Below are 23,360 nucleotides of genomic sequence, written 5' to 3'. Positions count from 1 at the left end.
AATAGCAACTGAATATTATCAATTTAAGACTAAAATTTAAAATTTTAAATTATAAATATTCAGAGAAAAATATTAAAATTAAGTAAAATCTTAGAGGCATTACACTGAGTAAAATACTGTTTCTGTATCTTTATGTTTTTTATTAGACCAGTATTACTTATTCAAAACCACATACAAATAGTACAGAGTTTTTAAAAGGAAAAAGACACTTTGAATGGTGGAAACAATTCTGATACTTAACTGCAGCAACCTCTGTGGTACCCTTATGACTGAGATAATTCAATGTTACTTCATTATTCTAAATAAACCCAAACTGGAGCATTTCACAGGAAATGGTAGAAATTGTACATTCTCTTGAGGTATCGTAAAGTGACATCTTCATAGACACTGTCCACAGCTATAAGATCTGAAGTGGTAGTCAAACAATATGACCATGGAAGTTTCCCAGCACAAGGACTGCCATGGTGCTGACAATTACCCAGTGATATGCTGCACAGCCTCCAGGGCAGAAACTCTATCAAGAATTCCCCCAATAGCAACCCTGCACACAGGCACAATCCTGGAACATGACAATGTGTGCATTACAGGCCTGCTGCACTAGCTGTTCAAAGCAGGCAAGACAACATTCACCATATAAACAGAGCAGCCATCCCACATACAAAGCACCACATGCGTTATAGAATAAAAAAGAAAATCAATGATCATAACAAATTTTATAACCAAGTCAAAGTCAACAGTCTAGGTTAAACTGGCTCTGACCCTTTAAAAGTGCTTTCCATTTTTTCCTTTTCAAATTCTACCTTTACATAGAAATTCAACATTTTCCTTGTCTCTCCTTTCACCATAATCTTGGGCCCATTCTTGCTCTCTAAGTTTACTAAGGCTCATTTTTCTACCAGAGATGATGGATGACTCTATAATATCAGCAAGCAATTCTATAATCAAAGTAAATCATAATATAAATACATAATCATATATATGATATATAGCCATGATATATATATTATATATTATGTACATATATATAATATTTCTCAGTCTATATAAATCTGAATCATTGGAGTGTCCTGATACGTTTCTACAACTGTATTTTGTTGAATTAATTCATCCAATCGATAGATACTTATTGATATACTTACCATGTACCAAGCACTATTCTAGGCATTTGAACACAAAAAAAAAAGAAACAATGTAAACATATACAAAAAACTAAGTAAACAAGAAAAAAAAGCAGATAATAAGTGCAAACAGTTAAAATAATAGACTGTATACTACATGTCAAAATAGTGTGGTGCTATAAATATAAAGAGTATGTACTCCCAAACAAGTCACATCTTTGTATTGCTCATGACAGACAGGTAATAATATAGATACCTGAGCACAAGAATGACCAAAAAAATGGAGAGATAATTTCTGCTTAATGGACCTAAGACAATGTTTAAGCACATATATTTAAGGAAGACCTTGAAAGATAAGTTGGATTTTATCAGAATATTAGGGAGAAAGAGTATTCCAGCCTAAGAGAACAGCATAAAGACATAAGATATAATATGAAACAATCAGGGAATTAAAGAATTAGGGCTTTGCTAGAGTACATGGCATTAGTAAGGAATTCTCATGTGATGAAGATGGACAGTGGGCAAGTGCCATACCAGGGACGTAATGTGTACCATGTTATGTTAGAAAATTCATACTTTTTCTTATAAGCAATAGAGAGCCATTAAAAGATTATAAGGAATGGAATAAAGTTATCACAGTAAACTTTCTTTAATTGTATGTGACAGATTAGGGGGTAGGTAGCAAGGAAAATAACTAGGAGTTAACTGTAGTTCTCCATGTTAGAGTTAATACCAAGAAGCTCTGGCAAGAAACAGAGAGTAAGAACAACAAAATAAATATTATGCAAGTGATAATCAATTAAATATGGAAGTGAGCAAGTTGAAAGTATAAGAAAACTCCAGGTATAGCTTAGACAAGGGAACAGTTCATCAATATAGGTAGTACGGTGGCGGCGGGGGGGGACGGGGTAGAGGGGTAGCAGGTGGTCGAAGATAGCGGCATAGGAAGATTCTGAACTCCTCTCTTCCAACAAATGCACCAAACCCGCAGCTCTGTATGGAACAATTCCCTCTGAAAAAGAACTGAAAAGTAGCAGAACTGTTTCTCTATAACAAAAGATAAAAGGACCACATCCAGATGGGTAGGAAAACCAACAGGGTTTATATCTGAGGGACACAAAGGGCTGTAGGAAACTGAGATTCTCCTATTGAAAGGCTCACCTGCAGTCTCACTCTGGTTGGGACTTAGCATAAAAGAAGCAGTTTGAAAAGCGCCTAGACTATATGTGAAGGAGATTCATTTGCTAAGCTTAAAGCATTTGCTGAAGGGGCAGGGGACAGCTGGAACTCTCTTTAGAGATGAAGACACTGGCAGATGCCACTTTTGCACTCTCCCCACCCAACTAGCACAGGAGAGTATGTACAGACCCAGTGCCATCCTGCTGCCTTGCTAAGGCTGGTGAGGGTGAACGGCGGTGGCACCCCCCTGTTCGCTGGCTGGGGCCCATGAGTGTAAGCAATCACAACATTCTCCCACTCCCTTGCTAAAGCCAGCATAAAATTTAAGAACACTGAAATTATACCAAGCATGACAACTGAATGGTATGAAACTAGAAATTACAGCCACTCTGGAAAACAGAGTGGAGGTTCCTCAAAAATCTATCAGTAGAACTCCCTTATGACCCAGCAATAGCACACCTAGGGATTTACCCAAGGGATACAGAAGTGCTGATGCTTAGGAGCACATGTACCCCAATGTTCATAGCGGCACGTTCAACAATAGCAAAATCATGGAAAGAGCCTAAATGTCCATCAACTGATGAATGGATCAAGAAGATGTGGTTTATATATACAATGGAATACTGCATGGCAATGAGAAAGGATACTGGCCATTTGTAGCAACGTGGATAGAACTCAAGGGTCTCATCCTAAGTGACATAAGTCAGGCAGAGAAGAACAGATACCATATGTTTTCACTCATAAGTGGAACAGGAGAAATTTAACAGAAGACCATGGAGGAGGGGAAGGGGAAAAAATAGTTGGGGAGAGGGAGAGAGGCAAACCATGAGAGACGCTTAGATACTGAGAACAAACTGAGGGCTGATGGGGGAGGGGAGGAGGGAAAGGAGGGTGATGGGCATGGAGAAGGGCACTTATGGGGAAGAGCACTGGGTGTTATATGAGAAACAACTTGACAATAAACAGAAAAGAAAAGAAAAAAGAAAAGAAAAGAAGAGAAGAGAAGAGAAAAAAACTAGAAATTAATATTATAATTAAGAAGAGTAGAAAAATCTCAAATATGTGGAGATTAAACAGCATACTACTAAACAACCACAGGGTCAACAAAGAAATCAAAGGAGAAATTTTAAAAATACCAAGAGACAAATGGAAATGGATATGTGACATACCAAAATCTATGGGATGTAGCAAGTAATTCTGAGGCAATTTATAGCAGTACAGACTTAACTCATAATAATAATAATAATAATAATAATAATAATAATAATAAACCAAAAACAAATCTCAAACTATTTAATTTTGCACCTAAAGGAAGTAAAAGAAGAAGAAATGAAGCCCAAAGTTAGTAGAAAGAAGGAAATAATAAAGATCAGAGCAGAAATAAGTAAAATAGATACTAAAAAAAACCATATAAAAGATCAATGAAAGTAAGATCTGTTTCTTTAAAAAGATAAACAAAATTAACAAACCTTTAGCTAGACTTACTATGAGGGGAAAAAAAGGTTCAAATAAATAAAATCAGAAATGAAAAAACTTACAAGTGATACCACAAATACCAAGAATAAGACTATTGTGAGCAATTATATGCCAACAAATTGGACAAACTAGAAGAAATGCATAGATTCCTACAAACATATAATCTTTCAAGACTGAATCAAGAAAAACAGAAATATGAATATACCAATTACTAGTGAGGAGATTGAATTGGTAACCAAAAACCTCCCCAAAAAAACAAAGTCCAAGACCAGATAGTTTTACTGGTGAATTCTACTAAACATTCAAAGAAGATTTAATACCTATACTTCTCAAACTCTTCCAAAAAATTAAATGAATGAACACTTCCAAACTCACTTTATGAGGTGAGTACTACCCTGATGTCAAAACCAGAGAAGGGAAAGAAAGAAAAAAAGAAAAGGAAAAAAAAAGAGAAGAAAGATATAGAAAGAGAAAGAGAAAGAAAGTAAAGAAAGAGAGAAAGAGAGAGGGGAGGAGGGAAGGAGGGAGGAAGGAAGGAATCAATCAATAACAGGCCAGTGTCCCTAAAGAACATAAGTGCCAAAATTCTTAAGAAAATATTAGCACTGAATTCAACAATACATTAAGATGATCATCAACCATGATCAAGTGAAATTTATCCCAGGGATTCAAGAATGTTTCAACATCCATAAATCAATCAACCTATTGCACCACATTAACAAAATGAAGGATAAAAATCATCTGATCATTTCAGTAGATGTAGAAGCATTTGATAAAATTCAACATCCCTTTATGATAAAAACTCTTGATAAAGAGGGAGTAAAGGGACTATACCCCAACATAATAAAAAGGCCATATATAACAAACCTATAGCTAAAATCATGCTCAACAGTAAAAAGCCAAAAGCTTTCCTGGAAGACTAAGAAAAAAGGAAAGATGCCCACTCTCACCACTTTTAGTCCACACTGTATTGGAAGTCCTAGCCATGCCAATTGGAGGGGAAAAAGAGAAGGAAATAAAAGGCTTCCAAATTGGAAAAGAAGGAGTAAAATCATCACCATTTGCAGATGACATGATACTATATATGCAAAACTATAGTGGCACTTGTGTGGCTCAGTCGGTTAAGTATCTGACTTCAGCTCAGGTCATGATCATGGTTTTTTAAGTTCAAGCCCTGCATTGGTGTTTGAGCTGACAGCTCAGAGCTTGGAGCCTTCCTCACAGTCTGTGTCTCTCTCTCACTCAAAAATAAATAAATAAACATTAAAAAATAAAGTAAAATAATACCATAACCAAAAGACTCCACCAAAATGCTATTTGATTTAATATATATCAATTCAGTAAAGTCACAGGTTACAAAATCAATATATTGAAATACGTTATGTTTCTTTATAGCAATAACAAGCTATCACAAAAAGAAATTAAAAAAACAATTTTATTTACAAGTACATACAAGAAAATAAGATACCTAGAAATAATATTTGTTTTCTTCCCAAGAATTTATTTAAATTAGTTCAGTAACACGAATATTGGTTTCAGGAATGGAATTTAGTGATTAATCACTTACATATAACACCCAGTGCTCATCACAAGTGCCTTCTTAATAGCCATCACCTCTGTAGCCTACCCCCCACCAATTTCCCTCAGCAAACCTCAGTTTGTTCTCCTTAGTTAAGAGTCTCTTATGGTTTGTCTCCCTCTATGTTTTTATTTTATTTTATTTTTCCTTCCATTTCCCTATACTTATCTTTTCTGCTTCTTAAATTATATGTATGAGTGAAATCATATGGTATTGTCTTTCTCTGACTGGCTTATTTCACTTAGCATAATACACTCTAGTTCATCCATGTCATTACAAATGGCAAGACTTCATTGTTTTTGATGGCTGAGTAATACTCCATTGTATAGGGGTGTCTGGATGGCTCAGTCCATTAGGCATCTGACTTTGGCTCAGGTCATGATCTCACAGTTTATGAGTTCGAGTCCCATATCAGACCCTGTGCTGACAGCTCAGAACCTGGAGCCTACTTTAGATTGTGTCTCCCTCTCTCTCTGCTCCTCCTACTCACTCTCTCTCTCTCTCTCTCTCTCTCTCTCTCTCTTTCTCTCTCTCTCTCAAGAATAAATAACATTAAAATTTTTTAAATATTCCATTGTAAAAATATACCATTTCTTCTTTATTCATTCATCAGTCAAGGCTATTGTTGATAGTGCTGCTAAAAACATTTGCATGTGCTTCTTCAAATCAGCATTTTTGTATCCTTTGGATAAATACCTAATAGTGCAATTGCTAGGTCATAAGGTAGTTTCTTTCTCATGAACTTTCTCATGAACCTCCACACTGTTTTCCAAAGTGGCTGCTCCAGTTTTTATTCCCACCAAAAGTGCAAGAGGGTTTCCCTTTCTCCACATCCTCACAAATATCTCTGGTTTCCTGAGTTCATTTTAGCCATCCTGACAGGTGTGGGGTGGTATCTCATTGTGGGCTTGATTTGTATTTCCCTAATGATGAGTGATGCTGAACATTCTTTCATGTGTCTGTTAGCCATTTGTGTGTCTTCTATGGAGAAGTATCTACTCATGTCTTCTGCCCATTTCTCAAATGGATTGTTTATTGGGTGTTGAGTTTAATAAACTCTTTATAGATTTTGGATATTAACCCTTTATTTGACATGTCATTTGCAAATATCTTCTCCCATTCCATAGACTGCCTTTTAGTTTTGTTGATTGTTTCTTTTGCTGTGCAGAAGTGTTGTTTTGTCTTGATGAGGTCCCAATAGTTCATGTTTGCTTTTGTTTCCCTTGCCTCTGGAGACGGGTGTAGTAAGAAGTTGCTATAGCCAAGGTCAAAGAGGTTTCTGCCTGTGTTCTCCTCTAGGATTTTGATGATTCCCTGTCTCATATTTAGGTCTTTCATTCTTTTTGAATTTACTTTTGTGTATGGTATAAGAGAGTGGTTCAGTTTAATTCTTCTGCATGTCATGGTCCAGTTTTCCCAACATTGTCTTTTTTCCATTGGATATTCTTTCCTACTTTGTTGAAGATTAGTTGACTATATAGTTGTGGGTCATTCTGGGTGCTCCATTCTGTTCCATCGATGTATATGTCTGTTTTTGTGCCAGTATTATATGGTCTTGATGATTACAAGCTTTGTAATACTGCTTAAAGTCTGGGATTGTAATGCCTCTCACTTTGTTTTCCTTTTTCAACATTACTTTGGTTATTCAGAATCTTTCCTGATTCTATACAAATTTTAGAACCATTCATTCTAGCTCTATGAAAAATGCTAGTGTTATTTTGATAGGGATTGCACTGAATTTGTAGACTGCTTTGAGTAGTAAATAAATTTTAATAGTATTTGTTCTTCCAGTCCATGAGCATGGAATGTTTTACCATTTCCTTATGTCTTCTATCGTAAATGTTCTATAGTTTTCAGAGTACATATCCTTTTTCTCTTGGTTAGGTTTATTCCTAGGTACCTTATGGTTTCTAGTACCCTTGTATATGGGATAAATTCTTTGATTTTCTTTCTGCTCCTTCATTATTGGCATATAGAAATGCAACTGATTTCTGTACATTAATTTTATATCCTGTGATTTGACTGAATTCATGTATCAGTTCTAGCAATTTTTGTTGGAGTTGTTTGGGTTTTCCACACACAGTATCATGTCATCTGCAAATAGTGAAAATTAGACTTCTTCCTTGACAATTTGAATGCCTTTTATTTATTTATTTTTGTTCTTGTTGTCCAATTGCTGAGGCTAGAACTTCCAGTACTATGTTGAACAACAGTGGTGAAAGTGGACATCCCTGTTGTGTTCCTGACCTTCAGGAAAAACCTCTAGTATTTTCCCATTAAGAATGATATTAGCTGTGGGTCTTTAACATATGACCTTTATGATGCTGAGGTATGTTCCTTCTATCTCTACTTTCTTGAGGGTTTTTTATCAAGAAAGGATGCTGCATTTTGTCAAATGGTTTTTCTGCATCTATTGAGAAGATCTTATGGTTCATATACTTTTTTTATTAATGTGGTATATCACATTGATTAATTTGTATATATTAAGCCACCACTGCAGCCCAGGAATAAATCCCACTTGATCATCATGAATACTTCTTTTAACATACTGTTGGATTCAATTTTCTAGTATCTTATTAAGAATTTTTGCATCCAAGTTCATCAGGGATATTAGTCTGTAATTCTCCTTTTTATGGAAGAATTACAAAGAATTTTTCTGTCTTTGGAATCAAGGTAATGCTGACCTCATATAATGAGTTTGGAAGTTTTCTTTCTATTTCTATTTTTTTGGAACAGTTTCAAAAGAATAGCTATTAGCTCTTCTTTAAATATTTGGGAATTCCTCCAGAAAACCATCCAGCCCTGGACTGTTATCTGTTGGGAGATTTTATTACTGATTCAATTTCTTTACTGGTTATAGGTCTGTTTAAATTTCCTATTTCTTCCTGTTTCAATTTTGGTCTTACATGTTCCTAGGAATTCATCCATTTCTTCCAGATTTCCCATAGAAATAAATTTAACCAAGGAAGCGAAATAACTGTACTTTGAAAACCAGAAGGCATTGATGAAAGAAACCGAAGAACACACAAATAAATGCAAAGATATACTATGCTCATGGATTGTAAGAATTCATATTGTTAAGATGTCCATTCTACCAAAAGTAATCTACAAATTCATTATAATCCCTATCAAAATACCAGAATGAGAACAAATAATCCTGAAATTTGTATGGAACCCAAACAACTCTGTATAACCAAAACAATCCTTTAAAAAAAAAAAGAGCAAAGTTGGTATCATGCTCCAGAATTTCAAACTATGCTACAAAGGTACACTGATCAAAACAGAAACATAGATCAAAAGAAGAGAATAGACAGCTCAGAAATAAACCCACTTACATGGTCAAATAATCTATGATAATGGAGATAAGAATATACAATGAAAAAAGACACTCTCTTCAATAAATGATGTTAACACTAAATAGCTATCTGCAAAAGAATGTTTTGTTTATACCATAAACAAAAATATACTCAAAATGTATTACTGACTTAAGTGAAACCTGAAAACTTAAAATTGTTAGATAAAAACACAGGTATAAACCCCTGAACACTGGTCTTAGCAATATTTTTTAGATCTGTCTTCTCAGGCAATGAGAACAAAACCAAAAATAAACAAATGGGTCTACCTCAAACTAAAAAACTTTTGCACAGCAAAGGAAACCACCAACAAAATAAAAAAAAAACAGTCTAATGAATGAAAGAAATTATTTGCAAATGACATATAAGAGGTTAACATTGAAAATACATAAAAACTCATACAACTCAATATAAAAAAAAGTCCAAATAAAATATGGGCAGAGTACTTGAATAGATGTTTTCCCAAAGAAGACATACACATGGCAAATAGGTACATGAAATGATGCTCAACTGCACTCATCATAAGGGAAATACAAATCAAAACCACAGTGAGATATCACCTTACACCTGACAGAATGGCTACTGTCAAAAAGATAAAGAATAAGTATCAGTGAAGATGTGGAGAAAAGGGAACCCTTGTGTATTATTGGTAGGAATGTAAACTGGTAGAGCTGCTATGGAAAATAGTATAGATGTTCCTCAAAAAATTAACAACAGAACTACTACACAATCCAGCAATTCCACTCTTGGTATTTTTCAAAGAAAATTAAAACTCTAATTCAAAGTTATATGCACCTCTCTGTTCAATGCAGCTTATTTACAATAGCCAAGATATGGAAGCAACCTAAATATCCATCTATCTAGATGTATATGTGTATGTGTATACACACACACACACACACACACACACACACACACTGGAATATCATTCAGCTATAAAAAAGAATGAAATCTTGCCATTTTCAACAATATGGATGGACCTAGAGAGTACTATGTTATGTGAAATAAGTCAGGCAGAGAAAGGCAAATATTGTATGATTTTACTTATATGTGGAATCTACTACAAAACAAATGAACAAACAAAACAAGGCATAAACCGACTCATAGATACAAAGAATAAATTAATGGTTGCCAGAGAAGAAGAGTGCAGGGAGATGGACAAAATAAGTGAAGGGGATTAAGAGGTATAGTCTTCTCATTATAAAAAAGACACAGAGATGAAATGTACAGCATAGGGAACACAGTCAATGATATTGTAAAAATTTATATGGGGACCAATGATAACACTTATTATGGTGAACATTTCATAATGTATATAAATATTGCATCACTATGTGTAGAACAGAAACTAATATGACATCGTACATCAATTATTCTTCCATTTAAAAAAAAGAATGGAATTTTGCTGTTTGTGATAACACGGATAGACATTGAGGGAATTATGCTAAGTGAAATAAGTCAGAGATAGATAATACCATATGATTTTACCTACATGTGAAATCTAAAAATCAAATGAACAAATAAACAAACAAAACAAAAGCAAAACCATAGATTCAGAGAAGAGAAGTGGTTGCCAGAGGAGGAAAATTAGGGAGTAGATGAAATAGGTAAAGGTAGTGAGGTAAAAACTTCAAGTTATAAAATAAATAAGACATGGTGACTACAATAGCCCATAGTCAATAATATCATACAGCACACTTGAAAGTTGCCAAGAGATTAAATCCTGAGAGTTAACTTCATATGGTGATGAATGTAACTAGGCTTATTATGGTGATCATTCTGCAACATATGCAAACATCAGATCATCATTCCGTACACCTGAAAGCAATATCATGTTATATGTCAATTATTTCTAATAAAATTTAAAAATAGTAAAGGAAAGGAAGAGCTTTGTGAAGTATGAAAAATTCATTTAGGGCTATGTGAAATTTGTACAATTATTGAAGTGGGCAATATAATCCCTGAATTTTGAGTTAGAGAGATAGGTCTTGATATGGCTTTAGATTAGATTAGAGATGAATCAGCCATACTGAGTTCAAGTAGATGATATGATATGTACAACAAGATTGGCATGGAAGTCAGACAGACATGTTTGAGTTCTACCTCTGTCAGTTACCAGCAGTGTGACTTTGAGCAAATGACTTTATTTCTCTGAGCTTCAGTTTCTACACTTATAAAATGGACAAAATTGTTACCTCACAAAATTACTGAAAGATTAATTATATGGAATGTTTACTTTTTTGTTAAATTTTTACATGCATTATCACATTTAATCATCAGAACTACATACATGTATTATAGGTACATATTAATATGTGTATAAATATATATAAATATACAGAGATAGGCAGATGGATTACCTTCTAACAGAATCACTGAGTTCTCACAGAAATGTACTTGGAGTGCCCACTACAAGGCCATTCAAGAGGGCTCCTCCTAGAAGTGCCAGGAATTCAAGAGAGCACTCCTGATCGATTCTTCTATTTGTAGTTGGCTTCCCAAATTCCTTGTGAATGGTAAAACTTTAGCCCTCAAGGTGAGGATATTTTTGGATCTCTCAAAAATCTGCCAAGACCCATCTGAACAGGTTCTTCTGCATTCTCCCAGACAAAAAAAGGGCCTAAATATTTATTTTGAAGGTCAGGACTGCTGCTTATAAAAGTTTCTCAGATGTGTGTGTGTATGTGCATGTTGTATGTATAGTTGGTTTTGAGTTGAATGTACATGCAATACAACAGTACCAAGGGATGTGGGAAATGGAAGAAAGTTGGTTCATACAGAGAATAAACAGCAAAATGGAGAAACAAAATTAGTACACAGATTAAGTGGTCCTGGCCTTAGAATAAATGTGATCTCAAAACTACTGGGTTAAGGATAAACTAGGCCTTTTGTTTAGATTCTCCAGTTTGACAAAATCTGAAACTGTCAGTGGAATAGATTATTCATACCATTTTTTCAATGCAAAGAATATAGTCAGAACTTTATTTAGAAAAGTCATAGATATATTGACCAGCTGACTACACAAGAAAATTTATACACAATTATATTTAACATATGCTTTACCTTGGTCTTTATTCTCTGGTATCTTCTCCGTTCAAGCCACCCTCTGACATAGGCCTGCATGATGATGATCATTCTCACTATTTTTTTGGTATTTATGAATTTATTTTTTTCCTGGAACACTTGGAAGATTTCTATGTGTGGTCCAATTCTTTTAACTTTATTGTCAAGTTTACCACTTTTAGTTTGAATAGATTTTAGCCTAAAAATAAAATATAAAACTTTCTTAATGTAGTTAATAAGTAAAATAATCACTTCTGCAAAGTCTTAAATTCATTTCAATGATAAATATATTAAAATAGGAAGTGTATTAGTATATGTACACAGATTTCATATACATCACCTGGACATGTCAATAGGGTTCTCCAAATAAGTTTGAATATGCCAGAATCAATATAACACACATAAAATTAACCTTCTAAAGAAAGCAAATCCAAAGGAAAGAAAATTTGTCAAAGCTTATCCATACTATTCAAAAGAGAGATATACATGTGCCTGGGTAGCTCAGTTGGTTAAGCATCTGACTTCAGTGCAGGTCATGGGCTCAGGTCATGATCTCGTGGTTTGTGAGTTCGAGCCCCACTGTGGTTAGAGTTTGGAGCCTGGAGCCTGCTTTGGATTCTATGTCTCCTTCTCTCTCTACACACACACACACACACACACACACATACCCCCATGCTCTGTCTCCCTCTGTCTCTCAAAAATAAATAAACATTTAAAGAAGAGATAGAGAACATTTAAGGGACAAAATATTTTCATATGACAGTCATATAGTTAGTCAAAACAAAGACTACTTCAAAATTATTTGATGCTGATACTCTACTTACCAGACACCATCTGAAAAGTGATTTTATTTTCCAAACACTCTCTCTCGAAAAGCATGCTAGTGTACTGGTAAGGTTAAGGACTACAGAATCACAGAAGCAAGCGACCATAATGGAAACCATTTACAAGCCCTGACATACTGATGCGGATGGCCCTTGCAGTGATGAGAATTTTTGAGAAAACTGCGGGCTTTCTATCATAGACAGACTGTAATCTTGGTAATCTCATGTCTGCTTTTTTCATGTATATATGCTATATTCTTTATATGGCAGTTTTTTTCAAAGTCTTCCAAAGTTATACTTTGTTATACTTCTGAAGTATAGTTTCCCTGCTATTTTTAGCATATAAAAATCTTTTTTTTTCCTTCTTCATTGCTTTGGTTTCTGCATGTTTCACAGCTGAAATTCCAGTGATTCACAAAGCAGACAGAACTGAGTCTTGCCCTAAAAAGTGCGCTGGACATAGATCTCTGGATCCTGCGCCCAACTTTCTTGATTCCCAGAGTGAATATCATGATTCTGTTTCTGCATTCTCTTTCCTCTGAGTTTATTTTGATGTCTGCATTATGCTGATTCATGAGAAGTCCTGCTCTGCTTTATACAATGGACATGATTGTTCTTCCCTTGGTAACTGAAATGCTGGGAGTCTGATTTTGATTATTTCATGCAGACAACTAGTCTCTGCTGGGTGGTAGATGGTAGATGACAGCTCAGTCTTTTTCTTTCCTTTTTTCTGTTAGTCTTACAGTTTATGATATGCCTTGTATTACGTGTGGTTCGAACACAAGTATAGCTAAAAACATTTAGGATGTAATTTTGTGCCAACTAGAATGAAGATCAGCTCCCTATCAAGAGACTTTCATAACAAGTATTCCTTAGAGAACTTCTTTGACTCCCTGACTTTTCTACTTCCAAGAAGCCACAAATGACAAGTGAAATTTGATCAGGCATAGAAAATTGTGTTCCATATTTACTTTTCACCTATAGCTAAGCATGTAGAACTAAGGTTGTTCATTCTCTTTGTGCTTGTGTGTATAAATGAAAAAAGTCTTTACTCTCCGTGCAAAAGAAAAGAAGTTAGCTTTGTACAATGTTCTTGTAACTGGAGTTCTTTTGTATCTATCTTTCTCTCATTCTCTCTCTTGAGAAAGCTTTTTTTTAGATTAATGTGTCAAAACTATGTCATTTTGTGTTCTGAAGAAATGTCTCATTTAGACAAAACTACACAAAAAGGCAAAGAAAAGGAAGTATATCTTTCAGGTTATTTTGTTTAAATTAACATTGAATATCTTAGAAAAGAGAGCTCTGCCTTCTAAGAGGATTTTTGCTTGGTTAATATAACAATTTTGATAAATGGGCCTCAATGTATGGAAAAACCTGGTGATGTAGATGAAATGCTAATGATTACTTCCGGCTTATCTAGAGTTTCAAGACCTACTGTGAAATCTAAAGAGTTCTGAATTCCTAACTTTTCTCCTTTCTGTAGAAGAAATAAGAGAAGTGTCATGAAATACCCAAGTGAGCCAAGTATATGCCCTAAATTCCATGTTCTAACAAGAAGACATGAATAACTCTTACAGGGGTATGTATGATTGTAAAGTGATGTGTGATGTGTATTGTTGAAGCATGAGAACTCTGCTGATCTCTAAAGTTGCCTTGAATGTCACAGAGTTCTTAGTTACCTACTGAAAAGAGTGAGTGTGTGTGGGTGTGGGTGGGGGTGTGTGTCAGAGAGAGAGAGAGAGAGAGAGAGAATTGAAATTGAAATTAGTTATTTCGGTTAAAAGCTATAGTTAACATGAGTGATTAGAACTATATATAAGAGAAAAGAATTATGAAGAAATGCAAACATGTTTACAAAATGATGGATGTGTTTTGTCTGTTTCTATCAACTTGAAAAAAGTTTTATCTTAGGCTTTAGACATATGGACTTTGATCAATAGTACATCTCTAAATAATTGGAATGCTAAAAATAATAGAAAGGGAAATTTGAAGTCGAAGAAGAATTTATAGAAGGCTTGATGTAAAGTGAATTGTATTAACAAATAATGAATTTGAAAAGCTATACAATATAGTAAATTTTTACTAAGTCAATTTTGATGAGCTTAATCATAAAATAGAGAAATGCTTTGAATCCTTGATTATTAAATGCTATTTAAGTGGTATACAATAAGATTAAGATTAGAATTTGATTTACTTTCTGTTGCACTGACAGACTGAATTTTGAATCCAGTCTACTTCTAATTTAACAAAAACCATTTAATATCTTCAGTATAGTTTGCCTAGAAAACAAAAGTTACTTATATCACAAAAATATTCTCTCTATTGTAATTATCTTTTTTTTTCCTTTGTGATCTACTTCTTGCAAAATCTGGTATTCCTATTATTTAATGTTACTGTGGCTGTGGGGTTTTTTCTTTACTCTAAAGGAACCAAGGACTTTTGCTCATATTTTGGCTCCTCTAATAATTCTTTGCAATATTGTTTTCTCCAAGTTCAAACTCCAAACATAAAAATAAACTATTATTATATATTTTAAGCTATCTTCTGGGTGTCCCAGATGGCTGCAGGACCACACCAAAGATTTTCTTCTTCACTATATAAAAGGAGGATGCTAGAAATGGTAAAGTATGTTTGGCATAATTATATAAATGAACCAAAGATGACTTTTTGTATATTGGCCCCTATGCTGTTCTTATATCAGGGTAGGACCATTACCTCAAAAGCCTGCTGGCTCAAAAATAAAAATTTTTAGACATCCTATTGTCTTAAATATTGGCCCAAAAAAGTATATTTTCAGCCATTCAGAGCCTGCCTAAATATTTTGGAGATACTAGCAGGTTCAATCAAGACCAATGCACAGTAGTGAATATCAATATGTGAATATTGCAATAAAATGAGTCAAATGAATTTATTGGTTTCCCAGTGCATATAAAAGTTATAATTATACTATACCAAAATCTATCAAGTGTGCCATAGTGTTATGTCTAAAAAAGCAATGTGTATACCTTAATTTAAATATCTTTTATTGCTGTGAGTCTGGCTGGCTTAATTGGTTGAATGTCTGAATCTTGATTTCAGCTCAGGTCATAATCTCATTGTGAGACTGAGCCCCACATTGGATTCCTTGCTGAGAATGGAGCCTACTTAGGATTGTCTCTTCCTCTCTCTGTCCCTCCCTCACTTGTTCATTTCCTTTCTCTCTCTCTCTCTCTCGCTCTCTCTCTCTCTCTCTGAATAAACCTTAAACAAATATTTTGTTGCTAAAAAATGCTAATCATCATCTGAAGTTTTAGTGAGTTGTCCTCTTTTTGCTGGTGGAGGGTCTTGCCTCAATGTTGATGGCTGCTGATGGACCAGCGTGGTGGTTGCTGAAAAATGAAGTGGCTGAGGCAATTTCTTAAAACAAGACAATGATACAGTTTTTCACATAGATTGACTCTTCCTTTCATGAATGATTTCTCGGTAGCACGTGGTGCTGTTTGATAGCAATTTGCCCATAGGAAAACTTCTTTTAAAATTGGAATCAGTTTTCTTAAACTCTCTGCTGCTTAATCAATTAAGTTCATGTAATATTCTAAATTCTTTGTTGTCATTTCAACAGTCTTCACAGTATCTCCACCAGGAGTAGATTCCATTTCAAGAAACTACTTTCTGGGGCACCAGGGTGGTGTACCTGACTCTTGATTTGGGCTCAGGTCATGATCTCAGAGTCATGGGACCAAATCCCACCTTGAGCTCTGCACTGACAGAGCAGAGCCTGCTTGAGATTTTCTCTCTCTCTTTCCCTCTGCCCCTCTACCCTGCCTGCATACTCTCTCTCTTTCAAATAAAATTTAGAATTATTTTAATAAAAAAAAGAAACCACTTTCTTTGCTTATTCTTAAGAAGCAACTCTTCATCTGTTCAAGTTTTATCCTGAGATCACAGAAATTCAATCACATTTTCAGGCTCTACTTCTAATTCTAGTTCTCTTGTTATTTCTACCACATCTGCAATTCTCCCTCCTCTGAAGTCTTGAATTCCTAACGTCATGCATGAGGGTTTGAATAAACTTCTTCTAAACCCATTTTTGTCACTATTTTGACTTCTTCCCAGGAATCACAAATATGGTTTATGGAACCTAGAATGGTGAATCCTTTCCTGAAGGTTTTCAGTTGAATTTACCCAGATCCATCAGAGGAATCATTATCTATAGCAGCACTAGCCTTATAGAAGGTAATTCTTAAATAATAACACTTAAGACTCTAAATCAGTCCTTGACCCATAGGCCACAGAAGAGATATCATGTTAGCAGGCATGAAAACAACATTCATCTCATTGAACTTTACCTCTATCAGGGCTTTTGGGTGACCAGGTACATTGTCAGTGAACAGGAACACTTTGGAAGGAATCTTTAATTCTGAGCAGTAGGTCTCAACTCTGAGCTTAAAATATTTAGTAAACCATGTTATAAATAGATGTTCTGTTATTCAAGATTTATTGTTCCATTTATACAGCACAGGCAAAGTAGATTTAACATAATTACTAAGGTCCTAAAATTTTTAGAATGGTAAATAATCATTGGCTTCAATTTAAACTCACCAGCTGCACTCACTCCTAACAAGAGAGTTAGTGTGTCCTTTAAGGTTTTGAAATCAGGCATTGACTTTTCCTCTCTAGCTATGAGAGTCCTAGATGGCATCTTCTTCCCATACAAGGCTGCTTCATTTACAATGAAAATCTGTTGTTTTAGTGGTGTATTATCTTTATGAATTATCTTAGCTGGATCTTCTGGATCACCTGCAGCTTCTCCATCAGCACTTGCTGCTTCACCTTGTACTTTGATGTCATGGAGATGGCTTCTTTCCTTAAACTTCATGAACCAACCTCTGCTAGCTTCCAACTTTTCTTCTGCAGCTTCCTCACCTCTCTTAGCCCTCATAGAATTGAGGAGGTTAGGGTCTTACTTTGAATTAGCCTTTGGCTTAAAGGAATGTTATAGCTGGTTTAATTTCTACCCAGACCACTCAAACTTTCTCCCTATCAGCAATATAACTGTTTCACTTTCTTATAATTCATGTGTTCACTGGAGTAGCACTTTTCACCTCCTTTAAAAACATTTCCTTTGCATTCACAACTTGGCTAACCGTTTGGCACAAGAGGTCGAACTTTCAGCTTATCTGGGCTTTCAACATGACTTCCTCACTAAGCTTAATCATTTCCAGCTTTTGACTTAAAGTGAGAGATGTGCAATACTTCCTTCCACTTGAGCACTTAGAGGGCATTGTAGGCTTATTAAATGATCTAATTTCAATATTGTTGTGTCTAAGAGAAGGAGAGAGAGAGGGGGAATAGCCAGTTGGTGGAGCAGTCAGAATATCACATTTATGGATTATGGGTGGGTTTTGTGGCACCCCAAAACAATTACAACAGGAACAACAAAAATCACTAGTCATAGAACCATAACAATGATGAAAAAGTCAGAAATATTGAAAAAATTAACAAAATATGACATAGAAACATGAAGTGAGCAAATGCTGTTGGAAGAATATTGCCAATAGACTTGCTCAACACAGGGTTGCCACAAACCTTCAATTTGAAAAAAAAAATCCTACTGTGAAATGCAATATAGAGAAGCACAGTAAAACAAAGTATGCATATAGTTCTCTCTAGACTAATCTCTAAAATAAATAGAAGTTAGAAAAGCTCTATGTATAAAAGTATCAATCATAGTTTTGTTTTTGATGGGAGAAACCCAGAAATAAATATCTAAGTAAATTGTATTAATCAAACCAATAAATTACGAAGTCATAAAATTGGCATTTATGAAGATTATGTAATAGCTTAAGAAACCGCTTATGTTTCTTAAGGATATGAAGGATATGCTTAAGGGTATTAAGAGAATAAAGACATTAAATTATATACATTATAATTTATTATATATTATTTTTTAAATTATGTATATAAAAAACTCCAGAAAGAAACATGCTAAATATTATTAGTGACTGTATTAATGCAGTGGTTCTGAATCAAGTGAAGCATGTAAGAAATATTTTTGAAGAACTCCTGCTCAGGGCCTCTCCACATAGATTCTGATGCGTTAACTCCTCTAATAAAATACAAATCCATTATTAAACAGTATGTTGTAAAGAAAACCTTAGGTTTAGAGAGAAATAGTTACAGTTGACCATTGAACAACAGGGCTTTGAACTGTGCAGGTCCACATACATGTGGCTTTTTTTGGTATAGTACAGTACTGTATATGTATTTTCTCTTCCCTTATGATTTACTTAATAACATCTTTTCCAGCTTACTTTATTATAAGAATATGGTATATGATACATATAACAAACAAAATATGTGTCAATTGACTTTTTATTACCAGTAACACTTCTGATCAACAGAAAATTCGTAGTTAAGTTTTGAGGGAGTCAAAAAGTTATAAGCAAAATTTTTATTGTGTGGGGGAGATGGCACCCCCAACTTCCATGTTGTCCAATGGTCAAATGTATTTATTTCTTGTTCTCTATTTTGTTTAGACTTTATGAAGTAGACTAATATGCATTGTACAACAAAAAAGAAATATATAATAAATAAATCCACTAATAGCAATAGTAGCAGTGCCAATATTTTATTAAACATTTACTTCAGATATACTTTCTCCTTTAATCCTCAAAATAATTTTATTGTATGGGCACCTGAGTGACCCAGTTGGCTGAGCGTGCAATTTGATTTCAGTTCAGATCATGATCTGAGTGTCACGGGGTCTAGCCCCTCATCCACCTCCACTGAGCGTGGATCCTGTTTAAGATTCTTTATCTCTCCCCCTTCCCCGCTAATGCACTCACTCGTGCTCTCTCTAAAATAATAAATAAATTAAAATGTTTAATAATTTTATTGATAAATGTTACTATTATGATTTCATCCATTGGTGCATGAGAAACTAGGTGACTTCTAAAGATCATGAAAGTGTAACAAGCATAGTCAGAATTCAAAGCCCTCCTTTCCTTGTATGTAATAAAATGAAAAGAAAACAAAATCATGTCATGACTTACCCAATCCCCAAGTGTTTAGGATGATTTGGGTGACTGGCACTAGGATTTTCTTCTTTTGTTTGTTACAGCAGTACTGAAAAGATATAGCCAGACAACATACACCCAGAGAGGGGAGATGCACTGTGACTGCCAAATATATGGAGGCCAAGTAACCTCTGATTAGAGGATCAGTAGAAACTACCTTTTGCCTACCCTCTAAATAAAATTTAAAAATGTATCTTCTTTCACAAAATCTTAACACAATTCTGATATGAAGCAAATTCTCATTTTTATAAATTCACAGCCACTAAAAAGTCTCTATAAAATTCTTCTAGAAAATCTTTATGAAGATAAAATATAAGTCATTGAGGCTAGACATAAAACCAGTTCTCCTCATTCAAGAGATCACCTTTGTCCTCAAGCCACCTCCTGCCAAAGTCACCCAAAGAAAGATTGAGAGAAAGACCAGTGATGGCTGGATAGCTGAATTTGACTTTTTCACTTGAAGTTTGACAACTCTATCATCAAGGTATGAAATCAAGTAATTTTCAGTGAGAGAAGAAATCATTAAGCAAGATTACATGTGAGAAAAGATACAATAAGTTAATTAGTAAGTTAATCATGTCTGAACATTAGACACTGAGCTTGGCAAACATTTGAACAGGGAATTTCCTTTCAACTGCTAATGCTTATATGGTAATATATATTAAACACTAAATCAGTTTTAGAGTTTGGTTCAGATATTGCTACTAATTAGTTTTGGCTGATATTGAAGTATTTTGTATGCTCCATTTATAAAAGCACTGCTTGCCCATCTGCTCATAGGTTGAAAGTGATTAAAGGGTACTTATTTTGGCTGTTGTAAAAGCCAAATACTTTTTAAGCTGCAAATATGTGAAAAAACCAGTTGAGGTTGCCAAGTTCAGAAATATATTAAAAGAGATTTGTTATCTTTCTCTCCCCCAATTCCTCTTCCAACCTGCACTATTAAAAAGTAAATATCACTGTTTTCCGGATTAGACTAGCATGCCTCTTTGTCCAAATGCTTTGTAATTTCATTATAATTTTCACAATTTACCCTGATTTGGATCCTCTGCTACAAAGCTGTGTTGAGGGCTTTCATTTCCTGTATGTGCAGCCTCGAAGTAGAAACATGTGATGCCCTCGTGCTTTGAATGCCAGATTTAAAAGCAACATGGGTGACGAGTGAAATAAGTTTGTGGCCTACTTTACTCCCCAGCGTGAGGTCTGTTTAGTTTGAAAACAATGCATTTAAATTCAGAGGGGGTTTTTCTAAAAAGTGGTTTTTAAAAACAGGGATGCACTACATTTCTGTGAGTAATATAGTCTCAATAATATTTAAAATTTTTAAGTAATTTCTACAACCAATGTGGGGCCCGAACCCATGACCCCTACATCAAGAGTCACATGCTCTTCTGACTAAGCCTGCCAGCCACCCCTCATCTTAATATTATTTAATACTCCATTTCCAAATCTTCCCAAGGGATTAGAGCTGCATACTAGTAAAACCTGTACACTCCAAAATTCACAGCGGGGTTCCTGGGACTTATAAAAATAAGATGCAATCTCCTAAAGTGGCCTAAGATCACACCACTTTAATTTAGGCAAAATGTTTAGTTTCAATATCTGAATGAAATTCATTTTCTTCTGTTCTTTATACACTCCATTTGTATTTTGATCATTCCTCATGCCAGCCTCCCAAAACCAAGTGATCTCTTATTTTTGGCTGTTCCTAATAGCACAGCAATCTCTTAAAGTAGATATATTTTTTCTAATTTTTTTAATTCATTATTGAGACAGAAACAGAGCATGTGTAGAGGCGGGGCACAGAGAGAAGAAGACACAGAATCTGAAGCAGGCTCCAGGCTCCAAGCTGTCAGCACAGAGGCCAATGTGGGGCTTGAACCCACAAACCATGAGATCATGACCTGAGCCAAAGTCAGACACTCAACCGACTGAGCCACCCAGGTGCCCCAAAGTAGATCATATTAAAGAATGGGGTTGACATTCTATCTAAAGTCTCTGAGGATAGGGGCACCTAGGTGGCTCAGCTGGTTAAGCGTCCGACTTCAGCTCAGGTCAGGATCCCCTAGTCCATGGCTTCAAGACCTGCGTTGGACTCTCTGCTGATAGCATGGAGCCTGAGCCTTCTTGGATTCTGTGACTCCCTCTCTCTCTGCCCCCTCCTACTCGTGCTCTCTCTTTCTCTCAAAAATAAATAAACATTTTAAAAAATAATGTATTTTGGGGTATTTGCTTTAGTTTACTACCTGAAGTTCTCTAACTAGTACATATCCAGCAGTGCAAGTGATATAATGGGCTGGCAGGATTTCCTCTCCCTGACCCTAATGAAATTTTCCCAGCTATTATGTCATATCTAGGGAAAGACAGGTTTTATTATTACTGGTGGTGTTGCTGCTTGGTTTCAATTTATCAACAGCTTTTCCTCAAAACAACTTAGAAATATCTAAGTTCCAAAATCAGTTAAAAAAAAACACAACTATTCTTTCCCTCACATATATACCTTTTGGAGGAGTACTTATTTATTGTGAATTAAAAGGAAATTGTCATTTTACACAGTAGAAAAACAAAAGTAGGAAGGAAATGCTATTTTTGTTCAAATTTAATGGATTCTGATTTTATGGTCAAGGTAATCTATGATGCACTTTCAGGGAATTCTCTTTAATACAAACATTTAAAACTCCTTTTTATTCTGCCTACACATTTTATCTGTAGGGCACTGAGAAAACTTGCCCTAAAGATGCCTGAAATGACTAGAATGTTTATGTCAAAGGTGTAATAGGAGCTGATTTTTCTGTGGCACAGTGACCAGAATTGTCCATTTTTCCTGAGCTTATCTAAAAATGGGAAACATTTTGGAAGTTGTCTACTCTCCCAATACAGTAATTTGCTTATTTCTCTTGGGGTGGCCCTCTGCTCCCAACCCAAACTTTAGTCAGTCCTGGAGGAGGTCTGGCTCCGCCCACTGCCATCTGTCTCTCTCATCTCTGCTCAAAAAGGGCAGACAATGAAGACTGGTGCCTATTCTTAGACTCTTTGTCTCTAGAATAAAATTCAGGTGATTCTAAAAACGTTTTCTGATATTACTCTCAGTATTTTTGTCCCAACCACATACATGCTTTAGGGACTGTCATTTCCAGGAACTCAGAGACCCTCGTGCAGGCACAAAGTGATGGTCAGACAGTGGCAGGTCAAATTCTATCAGAAAATCAGGAAACATGAACAGTCTTCAGAGCAACTAGCAGGAGAGAGAGAGGGGGACTTTATAGCCCCTTTTCTCCTTATTTCTCCCTCTTTACTCTCCATCTGTGAGTTCTTCCATGAAAAACGAATTGAAAATCTGATTTCCCCTGCTTGAGACATTCATTTATCTTCATTTTACTTGTGGGTAGGATTACTGTGATTTAGAGATGGGAATTTCTGTGTGTTTTCCCTCCCATGATTCTGCTTGTTGCTCCTCAGACATTTTCACTCTGATTCCATGCAGGAATCACACCCTCACAGGGGCTTCCCTTTTAATCAGGTCCAGCCATCAGCCATTCTTTTTCCCAGGTACCAATTCTATGTAGTCAGTTTCTTCCTTACTCACTGCGGCATCCCACAGCAGACACTGGTGGAATTATGAATAACCCATGCATATGAGAGAAAAAGTAAACTCAAGACTTTTCTAAGTTCTCAGCCATCACTGTTTCAAAGAAGAAAGCGGAAGTCCC

General features: G+C 35.2%; 1 protein-coding gene and 1 long non-coding RNA gene across 2 annotated transcripts in view; one reads left to right on the top strand and one right to left on the bottom strand.

The window, feature by feature from the left end:
- IQCM (IQ motif containing M) overlaps positions 1-23,360 on the bottom strand; it is a 426,883-nt gene that overhangs the window by 181,889 nt on the left and 221,634 nt on the right. The window contains exon 9 of the mRNA XM_029954957.1: positions 11,769-11,967. Coding sequence (XP_029810817.1) covers positions 11,769-11,967 — 199 coding nt within the window. The remainder of the gene's footprint in view (positions 1-11,768; positions 11,968-23,360) is intronic.
- The window catches only part of LOC115304743, a 75,319-nt gene that overhangs the window by 36,566 nt on the left and 15,393 nt on the right, over positions 1-23,360 (top strand). The gene's annotated exons all lie outside the window — the stretch shown is intronic.

This window comes from Suricata suricatta, chromosome 1 (assembly GCF_006229205.1).
Source record: "Suricata suricatta isolate VVHF042 chromosome 1, meerkat_22Aug2017_6uvM2_HiC, whole genome shotgun sequence".
In the NCBI taxonomy this organism is placed as follows: Eukaryota; Metazoa; Chordata; class Mammalia; order Carnivora; family Herpestidae; genus Suricata; species Suricata suricatta.
The sequence above is the reverse complement of the archived record's forward strand: the minus strand, read 5'-3'. Positions and strand labels throughout refer to the sequence as shown.